The sequence below is a fragment of the Struthio camelus genome, chromosome 3 (assembly GCF_040807025.1).
Source record: "Struthio camelus isolate bStrCam1 chromosome 3, bStrCam1.hap1, whole genome shotgun sequence".
Lineage (NCBI taxonomy): Eukaryota > Metazoa > Chordata > Aves > Struthioniformes > Struthionidae > Struthio > Struthio camelus.
In genome coordinates, this window is record NC_090944.1 from 8,958,378 (window position 1) to 8,974,480 (window position 16,103).

The window sequence follows — 16,103 nt, forward strand, 5'->3', positions numbered from 1 at the left end:
AACCAGCTCCGCGTTAACATGTGGCTAGAGGATAAGCTGAGCGGGACGCCATCTCCTCGGCCCACGCCGCACCGCTGCGCTGAGGACAGCCAGCGGTTTGCAAAGAGATCGGGGACAACAACGTGTTTTACGGAGCCAAGAAACTGGCTCCGGGTCCTTCTCTGCAGCCGCCTCCGCAAGCTTTCCCTCCTCCGGTGCTGCGCCGACGATGGGCTTCGGGCGAGCCTTTGGGCACGTCTCAGACGGCTCCGGACGCCGGCGGTCAGGCAACCGGATCGAGCCCGGGGCGGCATGTTTGACCTTGGTGCGTTACAGCGAAGGAGCGTGGGAGCAGCCGAACACACGAGTCCGACGGAGCCGTGATGGGGCCCGTCAACGAGAAAAGGGGCGCGACGCCAGCGACGCGTGGCCAGCTTGCGGGACACGCGCGCGCTTCCAGCAGTTTTGCCCTCCGCCTTTTCCGTCCCCAAACCTCAGGAGAGCCCAAGGTCCCAAGCCAGGATTTCAATTTCCTTTACGCTTTAGGTAAACCTTAGTTTAGGAATCTTCATCCAATCCTCTTTTGGCCCAGAGGTGCCCTCTGCGTGTAACAGGAAGGAAAGCCTGCAAAATTAGCTGGGATGACGTCTGGTTATGGTGAGAGGGAGCTGCTGCCCCTCCAAATTCAGGCGCAACCTCATGAGGAGGAGCAAAAACTCCCCGGCGCGCTCAAGCGCTGCTGGCGGTCGGCGAGAAACCCTTCAGCGTCCTCATGGCCTTCGCGAGGCAGGGCCTTATCTAAAGGGGGGGTTTTGGGGTCCCGCAGCACCTGCGACGGCACGACTCTGCCCACTTGGTTTCAGCGCGGCCTCCTCGGGGGGAAGAGCGGGTCGCTCGGACGAGGTGCCTCCGACGGCGCGAGCGTTTCCGTATTTCAGACCTAAGCGGAAAACTCTGGTCGGAGCAGAAATCGCTGCTCCCGGTTGAAGCCAAAGCTGAGATTGGCAGTTTACGTCTGCACCGCTAGATGGAAGCGTTTATAGATCAAAGCCGGAGGAGCCGCTGCGGCTCTTCGGAAGGATCTCTGCCATTTCGGTGCTGCAGTTCTTCAGCGCCCCAGGACGGCTCGGGGCAAGCTGAGCCTGGCGCAAAGGCCGGGACGGAGCGGACAGACCTTGGTGCGGACGCTCCTGCCAGGGCGACCTGCAGCGGCTCCTCGGGCTCAAGGAGGGCCCCGGGGCAGCAGCCCTATTCCTTGCCCACCCCAGTCCATGGCGTTTTCCCGTGTTTCCCGCTGCTCCGGTGGCCTCTGGCCGCAGGCTGGGTTGCGCTTTTCCCTTCTGACTCGTAAGGGAAGGCTGTTTTTACCCGCTGCAGCAAGTAAAGCAGCATCGCAAGGAGCGTTTGCAGCTCAAAAGCAAGACGGACGTGTGTTGATGCGCTCTGCCCTTGGCCAGCTACGAGCCACGGACCGTATCCCACCAAAGAAGCGGCGACGGCGCCCTGATTTAAGACGGACGCGTCCTCCCGGTCACGAGGACGCGGGCTGCTGCACGTGCCGCTCCTCAGTTAAGCAGGGATTTGTTTTACCCACCTCGGCTCTTCCGAGCTAAGTCTTTCGAGCACGAGTCCAAGATCAAACTGCAGCAGAGGAGACCACTTAGGCCAATCTCCTCTTGGGCTGAGCAAAGAGTTTTAAAAATTAATCCACATTTAGCCCTTAGGAAAAAGCTGTTTGGCTCCCGCCTCGCTCAGCTCCAGCTCTTACGTGCGACCTCATCAGCGTCTGAAATCAGATACTCTGCGCTCATCTGCGGAGGCCTCGGCCGAGCAGCGGAAATCCTGCCTGCCCACGAAGCACGGCCGGGCTCGGGCAAGGCGGGCTGGAAAAGGATCCCTGCGTCCGCACCGGGTCTTAAATCCCCTTGGGGACACTGCGGCATGGCAGGGCACCAACCGCAGGGCTGGACCAGCGGGACCCTCCATCCTTTCGGATCCCCAACCGGAAAACAATTGAAAAGTCGCTCCCTCCCTCCCGACAGCCTGCCGCAACCCCGTCGTAACCAAGCGGTGACGGTGCCCGTCGGGGGCCCCGCGAGCCGAACGGCGCCCGGAGGACCAGCCGCGGTTATGTCGCCCCGTCGTACTTACTCCTCGGGCTTGCTCAGGGCGCCGCGGCTCATGGAGGCCATGCTGTTGTCCGGCCACGGCATCTGCTCCCCCAGGCTCGGCTGTCCAAACTGCTGCTCCGGCACCCCCATCTCCAGTTCGGTCATTCCTGATGGGAAAAGCAAAGGTGGAGGAGAAACCGGTCAGCAGGACGAGGAGGCTCCAGAAAGTGCTGGAGATAGCCGGGCACCTAACACCCTCCGTGCTGAGGACGAGGGGGCTCCGGACAGCGGCACGCACGGCCCTGCGAGCCGCCGGGAAGCCCCTACGTGTTCCTGGAAAGGCTAATTCACGGCTCCCCCAGCCCAAACAGCCCCGCTCAATCGCCTCCCTTCGTTTCGCTGCGACAGGACAGGGATGCTAGTGGGGCGTCATCATTTACTGGCACGAAATAAATGCTGAAGAGAGGAAAAAGACTTCTTGAGGATTGAAAAAAAATGACACGGGTTTTCAGAGAGCGGAGATGCTACCTTGCACAGCTTGCCCAGGCCCGGTAAGTCCCTGAGAGCTGCGTGCCTAACGGCAAGGGCTCCCCAGCTGCAGCGCTTCTCGGCCCCAAAGATACAGCCATCAGATGTGCCCTCCCGGGAGCTATAGGCATGAGCTTCCGGGTGACAACGCACGCAGCTAGCCTAGGCACGGCGGATGTGTGCGCCCCTGCATACGCAGCGCGTACAAATGCTATAAAAACGCCGACCCCATCTAAGCCGCTCTTTTCAGAACAGTTCTAGCAGCGTTTTCCAAACCCAGCCGAGCTGCAGGGTCCGTCCTTGAAGGTCAGTTGTTACTACTGGAGAGTTTAGCTTAAAAAATAGCACACGCCCACGAGCACCTTCGGACTCTCGATATTGGAGAAAAGTTCATTTGCGCTGGGAGAAGAGCCAATGCAATTAAACTCAGTTTAGCAGAACTTTGAGCCCAAGCCCGGGACAGAGAGATTCACGAGGCTGGGGACTTCACATCATCCCGTTCGAAATGGGAATTGGGATTTAACGGCATCTTGGCTCAACTAACCCTCGGAGATCCGCACCGATGGAAACCCGCGGGATAAGCGCCTCGCTGGCCGGGGCGGCGGCGCTGCCTCGGGAAACGCTCTCGCCATCCACTTCTGCTCCGAGGGCCTGCAGCTCCCGGGGCAGCGCTTACCAAGGCGGCTAAAGCCGAAACGCATTCCTCTTTTCAAGCAAGCTCAGCTGGGCTAATTCTTCTCCCAGTAAAGCACATGACTTCATTGACTGTTTTTGCAATGACGCAGAGGCGAGTCCGCGGAGGAGCCCCGCGGGGAGCCGGCTCGGGGGAAACCGTCGCAGCAGGAGAGGAGCCGCCAGCCCGGATTCGGCCAGCCAGGGGACAGGGATGGTAGCAGTGCTGAAGCCGGCGACGAGCACACTTTCTCACTGGCCAACTCGAGCCGGCTTTCGCAGCAGGAGGCGGTGCGGGGTCCGGCTCGCAGGCGCACCACATCCTGCTCTCGGCAGAGCGAAGCTGCCTGAGCTGCCGCATCCGACCCGGCGTCAGCCACCGAGCGCTCCTTCACTTCTGACGCAGGGACAGAGGTCTCCTCCGCCGCCGCCGCTACCAGCGCTCGGGGCGTTGAGCGAGACGGAACAAAGCTGGTAGGAAACGGTGACGCCAGGGGAGCCGGGCTTCTTCGAGGAGCCGCGACGAAACGGCTCACTCGGCTTTGCGCTTGCAGGATGTCAGAGGAGCGTCAGATGAAACAGGAAGATGCTGTCGTTAGGCCTCGCGTTATCATCGTCTTTCTTATAGACGTTGTTTTTTGGGTTTTTTTTTTTAACCAATCCTGCTGCAGTTGGCCACCAAGGAGCAAGCATCGCACGTGTGCGCGCGCAAGGGAAAGCTGAACGGAGCGCGCGTTGCAGCAACCTGTCTCGGAGGGAGACACCGGCCGGATTTGCAAACCCGGGCGCCAGCAGCGCCTCCGGGGCGCTTCCCCAGGTGATCACCTGCCACGCAGCCCTCCCGGCGGTCTCTCAGCCCTTGGTGACCACTTTCAGCCCGGCAGCTAGTTCAGTCTCATAGCAGCAACTCCAGAAATCGTCCCGCCGGAAGCAAGCTGACGTGACGGGCGCGGGATTCCCTCCTCTCCGCAGACCACGAGCCCGCTCTCGTTACCTTCGGCGGGCCACCACGGTATGAATGTCCCTACGACTAACGGAGGCCGTCCCTTCCCGTCCTCGGCAGGGCTGGCGCGATGAGCTCCCGCCTGAGGCTCGCGGTCATTCAGCTCAGCGGGGACGGGACGACAGGGAGGCGGCCGCAGACGCCGAGCCGACGGCTCCTTCCAAACCCTCGGAGGCTTTAGCGCCCGACGGCTTACGCCCTGCCCCGATGCTAGCTCCCGCACGTCCCCCGGCAGTTGCTATCGCAATTTTGGGGACCCGCATCTGCTCCTGCGGCGATAGCAGGGCCCTCCGAGCCTGCAGCGTTTTGCCCCTTGAGGGCACCTCTCTTCCCCCTGCTTACACCATCTCCTTCTGCCGCAAAACCTCGGCCCTTCTAAAGATCCCGGACGGACAACCTCGAGTCCCAGGAAAACAGCCCAGGCTTTCCGTTTACCCCCGGCTCGCCAGAGCCGCGTCGGCGGCTTCCTCCCGGCCTCTCCTGGAGACGGCAGCGACAGCCAAAAGCCTCATTATCTCCGCTCGCTGAAGAAGTAACGGGCGGATTATCCCTCCCTGGGTAGCGCGTTAAACGGCGGCTAATTGGCTTATAGCTAGCGTTATTCCGCCAGCCGTCAGCGTTTCCCTTCCGCACCCCCTCGCCCTGGCTCTTCCTTCGCCAGCGCGTCCTCTTCTCCAGCAAAAACTGCAGGCCGGGCGCAGGATTGACGCCGGCGGGCGAGGGCAGCTCTGCGTGAGCCCAGCGCGCCGTAGGGCTGGGGCTGCCTCTTGAGATGTCCATCACGGCTACTGCTCTCCGACCAAGATGAGCCGCGGTGGCAGAAGCCGCTTGATGTGGTTAGCCAGGCAAATTTAGGCTCTGGCTGGTAAAAACCGGCTTTGCTCGTTGGAAGATGTGACAGGCAGCCGTGCCGGTTTGCTGGTGAACGGCGGTGCCTCTGCTAGAGCCACAGCACGGCCACAGCCTGCAGGAGGTCCACCCGAGGGGACAACACCTCAGGCTCCAGGACACGGGGTCCGCAGGCACTTCCACCACGAAACCCCGAGTTGAGTACTTGCCTGGGGTCTCCTCCAGGGGAGAAACCCTGCGTTTTGCTAAAACTGCTCACTTGAGAGAAAAAATCAGGCCTTTTTTCCCCCCCACCCCCCCGGTGCCTAAACAAAGGTGCAGATGCTGCATCTGTCTCCAAGCACCATCTGGAAGTGACAGCGATGCTTTGAGACCTTAAAGGACATTTCCCGCTGAGCATGTGCTCTGTTGCAACCCAGCCACACACCTACTGGGACTGGATCCCTGCCCTATGGGGACTGGATCCCTATGGGGACTGCATCCCTGTCCTGCAGCGACTGGATCCCTATGGGGACTGCATCCCTGTCCTCCTAGGCGGACTTCATCCCTATGGGGACTGCATCCCTGTCCTCCTAGGTGGACTTCATCCCTATGGGGACTGCATCCCTGTCCTCCTAGGTGGACTTCATCCCTATGGGGACTGCATCCCTGTCCTGCAGCGACTGCATCGCTATGGGGACTGCATCCCTGTCCTATGGGGACTGCACCCCAAGGGGACTGGATGCTTGTCCTGCAGTGACTTCATCCCTATGGGGGCTGCATCCCTGTCCTACTGCCTCATGTCACGGCTGTTTGCAACGCCAGCACGGTGCTGACCGGCAGAGAGCTTTGCAAGGTGGGGAAATCCCGATGTGCCAAGCACGGCCAAGGGCTGCAGTCAGGACCGGGCAGCCTGTGCCGGGGGGGGGGACCCCTGCCCTCCTCCCCTGCCACGGGCGCATCGGAGACCGGAGCGAGGCGCTCCCGGCGCGGGCACCTACGGTTGAGTCCGGCGGGGGCTCTGGCGGCGGCGCTGGCCTGCAGGGGGGCCGCGAGGATCTCCGGCTTGACGGCGACGCTGGCCACGCCGCCCTCGGCTCGCTCGGGCCCGCACAAGCCGGGCAGCTGGGCCGCCTTCTCCAGCGACGGCAGGAGCTGATCGAGCTGCTCCAGTTCGGCAGCAAACTGAGGAAGGAAACGAGATCGCAGGTCGGTCACCGAGCGAGAGCAGGAGCCGCTTTTGCCCCCGCCGGCGCCTCCCCCCCCGAAGCGGCAGCAGCGACCCGCCGGCCCTCGCGTCGGCGCGGACCCCCTCGGCCGGGCTTATTTCGGCGGCGGCGGCCGAACGTGACTGGCTGCTCCGCTCTCGCCAACGTCTGCGCTGGGACCTCCGGGTCTTTAGGCAGGAAGGCAGGGGGAAAAAAAACCCAAAAAATCATTTAGTGGGAACGAATCGCCACCGAATCGCACCCAGGAGACCTCCCGGAGCGGATGGCGCTGCGCGTTCAGGATCTCAAGGGACCAGGATTTGGGACGGGTTTAGTATAACCGCGGGTAACTCGCACCTCCGGCTCCCGTCCTCCCCGCCGCAGTACCCGAGCGGCCTCTGCGCTGGCCTGCCGGGCCGGCCGGCAGGCTGGGGAGGCAGGAGCATCGCCCCCCGTGCGCGGTTCACCCCACCCAGCCCTCTTCCCAGCTGCCGCTTCTAGACGAGCTCGCGTTGCAATTAGCCTAATTATTAACGGCTCCCGCGGCCCGCTACTGAACGGGCCGTATATAACCTACAGCTATTTAAAGCGGGAGATGATTTGCTTTAACATACATTTGCTTTGGCTGAAGTTGGGACGATAACAAACGGCCTCTGCTAAGAAATACAAGCGACTTCCTAGCGCAGCTGCCCAAAACTCTGCTTCGGCACCGGCCTCGGGCACGGAAATATAGCACGGTCCCCTCCGGCTTTTTTTTTTTAAAGAGAGCTACAGAGGGAAAGGAGCCCCGTTCCTGCACCTCGGCACCGGCTTTGTGCCAAAACCCCCCCCCAAATCCCCTCCTCTGCTTGCCTCTAAGGACTGCTGGCTATCCGCACGCGGGAAGCGGCCTCTCCAAGCAGCCGCGGACGGTGCTGGGGGGGGGGGGGGGAAGGGCCAACGCCGCAGGCCCCGCGTCGGGCAAACGCGCCGCAGAGCCGAGCGGCGGCGAGCAGCAGCGTGCTCTGAGCCGACGGAGCGGGAGAGAGCGCGTCCGCTCCGCAACGGTTACGGGACGACAACACGGCCGCCGTTTCCGCCAGCGTCAAAGGAGTCCGGGCGGGAGCCGATGAGAAAACTCCTCAAGGTCAGAACTCCTAATTTCAAACCGCACGCTCCCGTCGCGTTTGCTGTAAAGCAAATCCCTGCTCCTGCGGGCAGCTCCTTCCACAAAGAGCTCAGCTTTTTAATCGCTCGCTCCGTCTCCTTTCCCAGAGGAGGACGCGAACCCGCCGCTGAAAGCCAGCTGAAACGTAAATGACAGAAAAAAAAGGTAAAATTCTACCTCTGGACCCTCGGTCTCCGGTTTTACGGGCACGGTGCGGCGAACCGAGCGCCGGCCGCTGCGGCGAAGGTGCGGACGGGCGGCTGCAGGACGCCCTGACCCGCACGGACGTGTCCTCCTAACCTAGCGGCGGTTCGGCTCATGCCTTAAAGCAGAAGGACTAAGAGCCCTTGCAAAACCTTTCTCGCTCGGTTGCTACTTCTTAACTCCTGTAATTCCTATTAAGCCTCGCTCCTTCCCGAGTCCTAGCCGCGTCTTTCTTGTTCTCTTCGCTCCGCGGACAGGAGGCTCCGGCCTCTGACCAAACTCGTGGCGTTTCCCTAGGATGACTCCAGAAGGGACACGACGACTCTGCGGCCTGCAGCCGAGCAGTTGAGCTGCTCCTAATTCCTCTCTGGAACCTTTACAAGAGGAAACGCAAGCGCCAAGCTCTCCATCTCATTCGGCACGGCAGCCCCCGGCCCCAAGCATCACTGCAGCAGCCGGAGCGACGCGAACCAGGCCGAGGCCAGACTCGGCCCCCGGAGGCGGAGCGCTTAAGACCTGCTCGCTCTTCGTTCCAAGCCCGAGGCCGTCTCGGAGGCCAGAGAGAGCGGGGCGCTCGCTCTGCGCGCCGTTAGCTGCCAAAAGCCCTTTACTTAACCGCGGTTTTTAATACCCTCTCCAGGACACAAAAAAAAAAAAAAAAAAAGGTGCAAGCGGGACGGCCGCTCGACGGAGCGGGAAGCTGCCGGCCGGGCCGCGGCCCCGGGCCATCGCACGGCTGCCGGCGAGCGCATGCACGCCTGCCACGTGCCCAGCGGCGCGCAGGAGCGCCCCTTTGCTACGGCCAGGCTGCAGCCAGCGCGCCGGGGCAGCTGCACGGAGCTGGTGGCGTTCTGCTCCCCGCCTGCAAGCTCCAACGCTCCTCCCAAAACAGGCCCAGCTTCGCTTGCGTCTTCCTCGTCCGGCGGCAATTCCCATTAATCCGGATGGCCGATCTTGACCGAGGAGAGACGACGAGGAAAGGACTGCCTAATGCATCTAGCGAGCAGACGATACCCGGAGAGCAGAGGACGTTAGAGAAAGCGGTAACGCGTTAGGTTCCCGCTCGCCTGTAGCGCAGCTGACCGAGACTCCCAAGCGAACCGAGCCCTTAACCTTATTAAGAGACTTATTGTGTATTTGTCATTTGAGGCTTTCCAAGTGCTCTGTTATTCATACTGTATCTCTAAAACTCAGCAGCCTGATTTGACACAGTCAGTAAGCAGGCTATCAGGCTTGCTCTTCATGTCAGACTCTCGGTACTATTTGCTTAAAAAGGATTAAGCAGCCTTATCCATGTTACCATCTCCCCTGGCTTTCAAAAATAAGAAATCTCTTCTATTCATAGCTGCATGTAATGAATATTTATACACCCAAATCTCTATTGCAGAGATCTGTCACTGGATTATTCAATTTAATAATACTTCTGGGATAACTAAAAGGCCCATATAATTGCTAATCTCAGCCAACAAGAGGGCAACAGATTGAAAATTCCCTAGGACACGAGCCCTGAGCGCGCCCGCAGATGCAGGATGAAGGACCTTTTCACTTGGCGGCGGACAAACGCCCTGCAAAAGGCCACCTCTTCCTTCAGGCCCACCACCTGCCTCAACGTGCCACGTTTCTTCCTTAGTTTCATCTACCTCGGTAAAGTTCCTTCCTCCTTCTCTCACCACTGCTTTGGAGGTCTGACTCGTCGAAACGTGGAGCGTCCGGACCAGAGGGAGCAGCACTGATGCTGCAGAAGGTGGTACCCGGTCGGGAGGCTGCTCCAGCGCCTCCCGCCTGGCTCACACTGCCACCGAGGGAGCAAGCTCTCGGGGGAAGCGCCTAAAAAGCACGACTTGCCGATACCGCTGACCCCCCCGAGGCCCCCCGTCAGGCGGCAGCGAGGTCCAGCGAGCATCTTGCCGGCCCGGATCCGCAAGGGTCCACTCACCTGGCCCTGCGACTCCAGCTTGACTTCCTCTGCGGCGGGTGGCTTGGGCAGCGGGACGGGGGTCGTGTTACACGGATCCATCTGCTCCGTCTTCTCCACCTTCACCTTCACGTCGTCCAGACTGAGGGCCGGCGCCGCGGCCAGCTCCTTCTCGTCCTTGTCTAGCAGGTAGCGCAGGAGCTGGTGATCCTTGACATCTTTCTTCTTCAACGCCTCGGGCTCCAGTTTGATTTCCGGCGTTCCCGGGAGCTGGCTGGGAGCCGTGGGGGTGCTGGCGGGGTTCGGGGCGCTATCCTTTTTGTCGTGCTCCATCGCCAGCGTGGTGATGTCGGAAGGGCTGCCCTCCTGAAGGAGTCTGTGCAAAATCTTGTGCCGCTCCGTCAGCGAGCTGTGGGAGGAAGGGCACGTGCTGCTCGGCGGGTTGCCGGCGGCCAGGCCGCCAGCGGCGCCCGCGCAGGCGAGGGAGTCTTTGCAGCTCGTGTCGGCATCGGCGTGCCGCAGTTGTTGCTCCGCCGTGGTGGCCAGGAGCTGGACCAGCTTGTGGCTGGTGGCTTGCGAGCACTTGCTTTCCCCCTCCGAGAGTCTGTCGCCGGCATGAAGCATGCCCGAGTCCAGGGGTTTGCCGTCGCTCGAGCCGCCGTCCGACTGGATCATCTCGTTGAGGATGGAGGCGATCTCTTTGCTGTCCTTCGACTCGGCTTTCATGGGTTGCATGCCGAGGCGGCCGGGCGAGCTCTGGGAGCTCAGCTGCCGCAGCACGGGCGGCGGCGTGGAGTAGCCCACCGGCGTGCCAGGGCCTTCGCTGAGCCCCTGCATCGAGTTCAGCGGGGCGCTGGCGAAGGGCCTGCTGCCGCCGTTGCCGCCGCCCCCGCCGCCCCCGCCGCCGCAGCCGCTGTTGGCCATCCCCACGGGGGAGTGCATGGTGGGCATGGTGGGGGAGAAAGGGTTGTTGCTGGGCACTCGGGGCCTCGGTACCAGTCCCGGGCTCACCCGATGCCTCGGAGACATGAACTGCGGCGGGGTAATCCCTGGACTATTCATGGGGGAGCTACTGAGGTTTAAAGTGTGGTTACTGTTCTGGGGACCAGCTTGTCCCTGGCTTAAGGCAACGTTGGCTCCTATCTGGCTACCAGGTGAACACCCAAAGCTTGTCTGGCTGGTGCTGGAGTTGCTGCTGTGGAGGCCGGAGCCTGGCTGCTGGTTTACGTTGGTCGCCAACATGCTGCCGTTGGATGGAGGGATGGAGGACGGCAGGGCCATGCCTTGCCCTGGGGAGATGCTGGGATTCAGCGAGGGGCTCACCCGGGGCAGGGAGAGCCCCGAGTTCGTGTTCTCCTGGGGAGAGAGCATGCCGTGATCCCTGGAGGAAACAAGGGGAAAGGAGAGGAGGAGAAGTCACACGGTGCCTGGCCCAAACCTTCAGTACAGCTCAGACTGCTTCTGCCTCCTCTTTATTCTACGCAGGCATGAAGCCTGGAGAGCAGGAGCTTGCAAGCACTGGCGGTGATAGACATCCCCGTTCCAACCATTACTTTCGGATCTATTTCACCTCCTCTGGACTTACGCTCTCACACTGCTGGAGGAAGACTGCCGATAATACTCCCCTCCAACCCAACCTACTCGCCTTCCTCTAACGCAGTCCAGGTCCACAGACTCAGCTCACCCGGTTCTACCTGTTCTTCAGAGCCTCTCCCTCCTGAGATATTTTGACTACGTTCTCCAGGGCAAGGCAGAAGCCTGGGGCATGCCTCTAAACCTCCACACATCGCTCCCCCTCTGCAAAGCGGGAATAATCAGTGAAGAGCAGCAGAGCTGCCGCTACGCTGGCTTTCAGGCTCCCCATGGGAATTAGATCTCCGAACCAGCACCGCAAGCGGCTCCTCCTTCCACTGCCACGCACCAGCACTCTGATTTCGGGATCACCCTCCCAGGCCCTGCTTTCGCCTCCCCTCCGCCTGGCGTTACTCTCTTTCCCGTCAAGCCCCGCTCGGCAGCAGCGGCCCCGGGAGCTCACCTGTCGATGATGTGGATGCCCATGATGAAGGGCTGCATTTCTGGACTGGAAGGGTAGCAGAGCTTACATTTGGTGTGGGCGCTGAGAACCGTCCCGTCGCTCAGGGTGAACCGATACGACGGGCTGAAGGCTGTGCCACGCGTCATCACTGAGGGAGAAAAACAAACACACGGGCACCCTCCTTAGCAGTTTAAACAGACCCTACGGCATCCTGCAAGCCTCGGGAGGAGGATGGAGGAAGGAAAGGAAGAAACTGGCCCTGGATCAGAGGGAGAAGAGACGGACGGCCACGCACGGGGCAACACCGGGTGTCCCAGCAGCCACGACCACACACTGCGCGTTTCGGCTAACCCCATAGATTCAGCCTTGTGCGTGCAAGCGATGAAGGTAAGAGTGACCCACTGGCCAGGCGACGGTGGTTCAGATACTGTCGCGGCTCTTTTTTGCAGCTCTGACCCAGCGTCCTGCAGCGGGTGTTTCAGGAAGACCTAAAGAGCGTGCCATAAAAGCTGGCTCTCAAATGCAATTCTCTTTGCTTGTCGGAGGAGATGGGAAGCACGACAGGACACAACGGGACGTGACCGTCCGAGCGGGAGCTGACTACACTGATGTTTTACTTCTCCCTAACTCCCTGGCTCGCTGGGCCACTCCTCTGCCCGAGCCGAGGCAGCTGCCGCGAACGGCAGCTAGCTGCACGCCGCCGTCTCCGCAGCCAGCCTCTCCAGCCGGAGGAGCTACTCCAGCATTACTCAGCCCTTGCGCTTCCTTCCTTTGGCGCTTTGCGATTATTATTGCGGTATTTGCTTTCCCAGGAAGCACTCATGCAGCAACAAGGACCACGCATCAACTTCTTATTGCAGCTACTACCGCTCAACGTGAGCGAGAGCGCGCAGAGCGGAGGAGCCCGTTACCTTCTTGAAATAGCTGCTTGGCGTAAGATGGCTCTCTGCCCTGCGGCTGGAAGAAAGCATAGATGCACTTCCGCACTAAATCCTCCCAGCCTGTTCTGCCGGCAGCTCGCAGGGAACTGGTGTCAATGGAGATGATTTTACCTGGGCGGAGAGAGAAGAGCCGCGTTACTCAAGCGCAGAACTGCTGCACAGGAAGGCGCGTAGCTCCGACTCCGGTGGTACAAACAGGCCCGCAGACAAGCGCACGTCAACAAGCTCGACTGCGAAGGAGGAGGACTGCAAGCCGCGCAGGAAAAGCTCATCTCAAAGCACGCACGTGCCGGCTGCGCCAACCCTGCTGCGCAGGGGCTATTCGGGAGCGCCAGAGGGAGGGATCTGGCCCCGGGCAGGAAAAACCCCGGTGCAGACATCTCATCTCAGCCACGAGACCTCGGTCTCGCTCCGGGTCAACAGTGGAAAATCCAGCCGTATCCTACCGGGTATGTGGCGGGCGGCGACAAGAGCGTATTTGTGTATGTAAATATACTGTAGATACCTATCTATCCATAGGTGTATCTACAGCTATATATACACACTTGATATATATACATACCTACTTGTATGTATACATACTTGATGCCCTCAGCTGGGCCAGGAAAAGGAGGTAAAGGCCGAAGGAGCGGCGCCTAGAGAGCGCGCCGGGCCCCACGCGCGCGCCTCGGCTGGGCAGAGCGGAGGGCCGAGGCGGCAGCAGACCCCGCGGGGGTCTCTGCACCGCGGACTCGACCCGGCGTGCACCGGGCGAGAGCCGCCAGCCCCCCTGCCCGAGCCCGCGCGCCTTCCCCTTGGGAGGAGAAACCAGGCAGCCTTGCACCCGCGGGCGGCTTTGCAAGCGCGGGCAGGGAGCCGGGGATGCAGTCATGAAGGCTGCAGGGAGGACCAAGACGACGATTAACTCTCCGAAGACCTGCTACAATAAAAGGAAAGCAACGTTTGGCTGAGAGCAAAGCCAAAGCTGAAAGGTGAGCACTATCTCGTTCCCATTAATCAGCAGCCGCGATATCCTCGGGAGCTAAACGGCAAAGAGAGCGCCTGCGTGCAAGCAACGGGTCTGATGCCTTTGAGCAGTCAAGGTGTTAAAAGAGCACAGAAAGAAGAGGGAAAAAAAAAATCTCTCCCGTTAGCAGTGTGCACCGCAGCGACCCCGGCAGGTAACGCTGCCGTCTCTGAAGCATACAGACATTTTTCCTGCGTGTTCGCGGCTCGATCTTGCTCCAACCCCAGCCGATCCGCGCCGATGCAAACCACGTGCCCCCCTCCCGCTTACGGCGGTCACGACAGGGGATCGCGGGCTGCCCCGACCGCCCGCTGACGGACCGCTCTCCGAGGCGAACGGCCAGCGCTCCCCGGCTGCCTTTCAGCTCGCTACGGAAACCACCAAATTCAGCATTTCTCGGCAGCGGCGCTGCACCGAGAGCTCCCCACCCTCCCCGGAGCCTCAGGAACACGCTGGGATTCATTACGCTTACGGAAGCGGGATGAGACACCGCTTCCAGCCAGCTCGCTCTCCGGGCTGTTTCGGCTCAGCGTCCCCCCCCCCCCGCCCCCAAACCCCGCCGCCGGCCCCTCTCCGACGTTACCTGTCGTGTCTTGCTTGGTCACGAAGGACTCGGAAGGGGGGACGGCTGCGGGTCGAGGTAATCTTCTCGCAATGCAGATCAGGCATGACTGGAAATCTGCCAAAACAGAGCAGGGAGAAGCGAGGAGGAATAGGAGAGTCAGATGTTACAGCTACCGCTTGCAGCTCAACGTTTTAATTAAAATAACACTGCTGTGCTCGGCTGCCACGTCCCACCCTGGAAGCGTTTACCCCGAGCGATCATCCAGTCCTTCAAAGCAAGGAGGCTCTCGCTGAACTCCATAAAGTTTGCTGGAAGAGAGGGGTTTCCAGTGTTTGGAGAAATTAATTGTAAAGGCTTTTCGGATCTGGCAGCGTCGCACAATAAAAGTCAGCGCTAAAAGCCAGCAACTGTCAGCTTCAGGCAAAGCATTTGGTCATAAAATACCATAATTTATTCCTTCCAGTCATGATCTCCTGTGTAAACCGCAATGGATTAATTCAGCTAATGCACTGGAAAATAATAGCTGGTATACAGAGATGGGAGCGACGGCATTTGCAGGAGAGCTTTTTTGCTCTCCCGTGCAGACGCCCAGGAGTGGAAACCTCCAGCAGCCCTGATACGCCTGGGGCGACCCTGCCCATCCAAAGGCCCCTGGGAGATTTGCGGAAAGGCAGCCGATTCAGCCCAAAACCGTGCCACAAAAGCTGCCGGACGCTGCGGGCCTCCCAGGGGCACAACTTTGAAGGGGCAGGAGAGGGCTCTCGAGACGGGTCATCAGGGCGCCTAGCTCATGCGCTGCCAAGTTGGGTGCAACACCAGCTAGCTGAACAAGGGTGCTCCTCCAGCCAGAGCTCTTTTCCTGATAATAAAATGAAATTTCCGGATAATAAAATGGAAAGCAGGCAGCGAAGGCCGCTGCAAAGCAAAGCGGGTAGCGAAAAGCCAGCAGCAAACTGCAGGCATCTTCCACCTTTCCCTGCCCCAGTCCGAGGCATTTTCCGGGCCGTGTCAGAAACAACGAACCCGCCGGGACCGCGGCTGGATGGATGCCAAACTGCGCTACCCCAGATGCAACAAGGCAGCGCGGATCCGGAGAGCTCGGATCCCGTGCCGGCGGCGGCGCGGCCGCGGGCAGGGAGACGCGCGCGAGAACGGCCGCGGGCGCTCGGTCCTCTCGCGCCGCTCGGGCCGTCCCCCTCGGCAGGGTGGGCAACCACCGAGCGCCTGCCCTACCTTCTCCTTCCTCTTTGAAGGACTTGGGCTGGGAGACGGTGAAGCACTGCATCACCTCGTACCGCTGGCGAGCCTCCTGGTTCTCCGCGCCCGGCTCGTCCGGGGGCCGGATCAGCATCCTGCAGCTGAAGGTATGGCTGTTGCGTCTCGTCGCTTCTTGAGGCCAAGGGACTCCGTTTACTGCACAGGAGGGGGACAGGAGGGAGAGAGGGAGGGTTACAGGAGAGCTGCCTGCTCCAACGGACACCTCCGATAAAGGGACGGGGGGGGGAAAGCGCCGGCACGGTGGAAGAAATCAAGAACTGAGCCCAGAGCAATGCCCTCCCCAGTGGCCCGTGTGACTTCTGTGGACAGCACTGGAAGAATATCATCCACGGTACCTTATCACAAATCCAGTGAGCCCTAAGGTTAGCAAATTGCGCCTTGCAGCACCCTCCAGGACAGACATGCTACATGGATTATTTTACTGTCCGGGCAAACGGGTAAACTGAGGCACGGAGCGATGCAGTGATGGGCGATGCAACCCAGCTTTGGCTCCCCGTGCAGCATGCTCCAGCAAAGCCAGCTTCCTTGCCCTCTCCAGTTACAACCACTGATAAATCGCCAACACGAGCTGGCATGTTCCCAGCACCTTCAGGGTCCGCACCTGCAGAGCGGCCCCAAGAACGGTCGCTAGAGACCAGCGCCGGCACCGCCAGCACCCACACCTGCATCCATCATGCACGTCC

The 16,103-nt window shown here is 60.7% G+C and overlaps 1 protein-coding gene across 14 annotated transcripts in view; it reads right to left on the reverse strand.

The window, feature by feature from the left end:
* The window catches only part of NCOA1 (nuclear receptor coactivator 1), a 177,635-nt gene that overhangs the window by 11,549 nt on the left and 149,983 nt on the right, over positions 1 to 16,103 (reverse strand). For all 14 annotated transcript variants that reach the window (XM_068936750.1, XM_068936749.1, XM_068936754.1 and 11 more), the window contains 7 exons: positions 15,376 to 15,555; positions 14,161 to 14,256; positions 12,542 to 12,682; positions 11,631 to 11,778; positions 9,617 to 10,976; positions 6,123 to 6,306; positions 2,131 to 2,257 (listed from right to left, as the gene is read on the reverse strand). In XM_068936750.1, the coding sequence (XP_068792851.1) occupies positions 2,131 to 2,257; positions 6,123 to 6,306; positions 9,617 to 10,976; positions 11,631 to 11,778; positions 12,542 to 12,682; positions 14,161 to 14,256; positions 15,376 to 15,555 (2,236 nt within the window). The remainder of the gene's footprint in view (positions 1 to 2,130; positions 2,258 to 6,122; positions 6,307 to 9,616; positions 10,977 to 11,630; positions 11,779 to 12,541; positions 12,683 to 14,160; positions 14,257 to 15,375; positions 15,556 to 16,103) is intronic.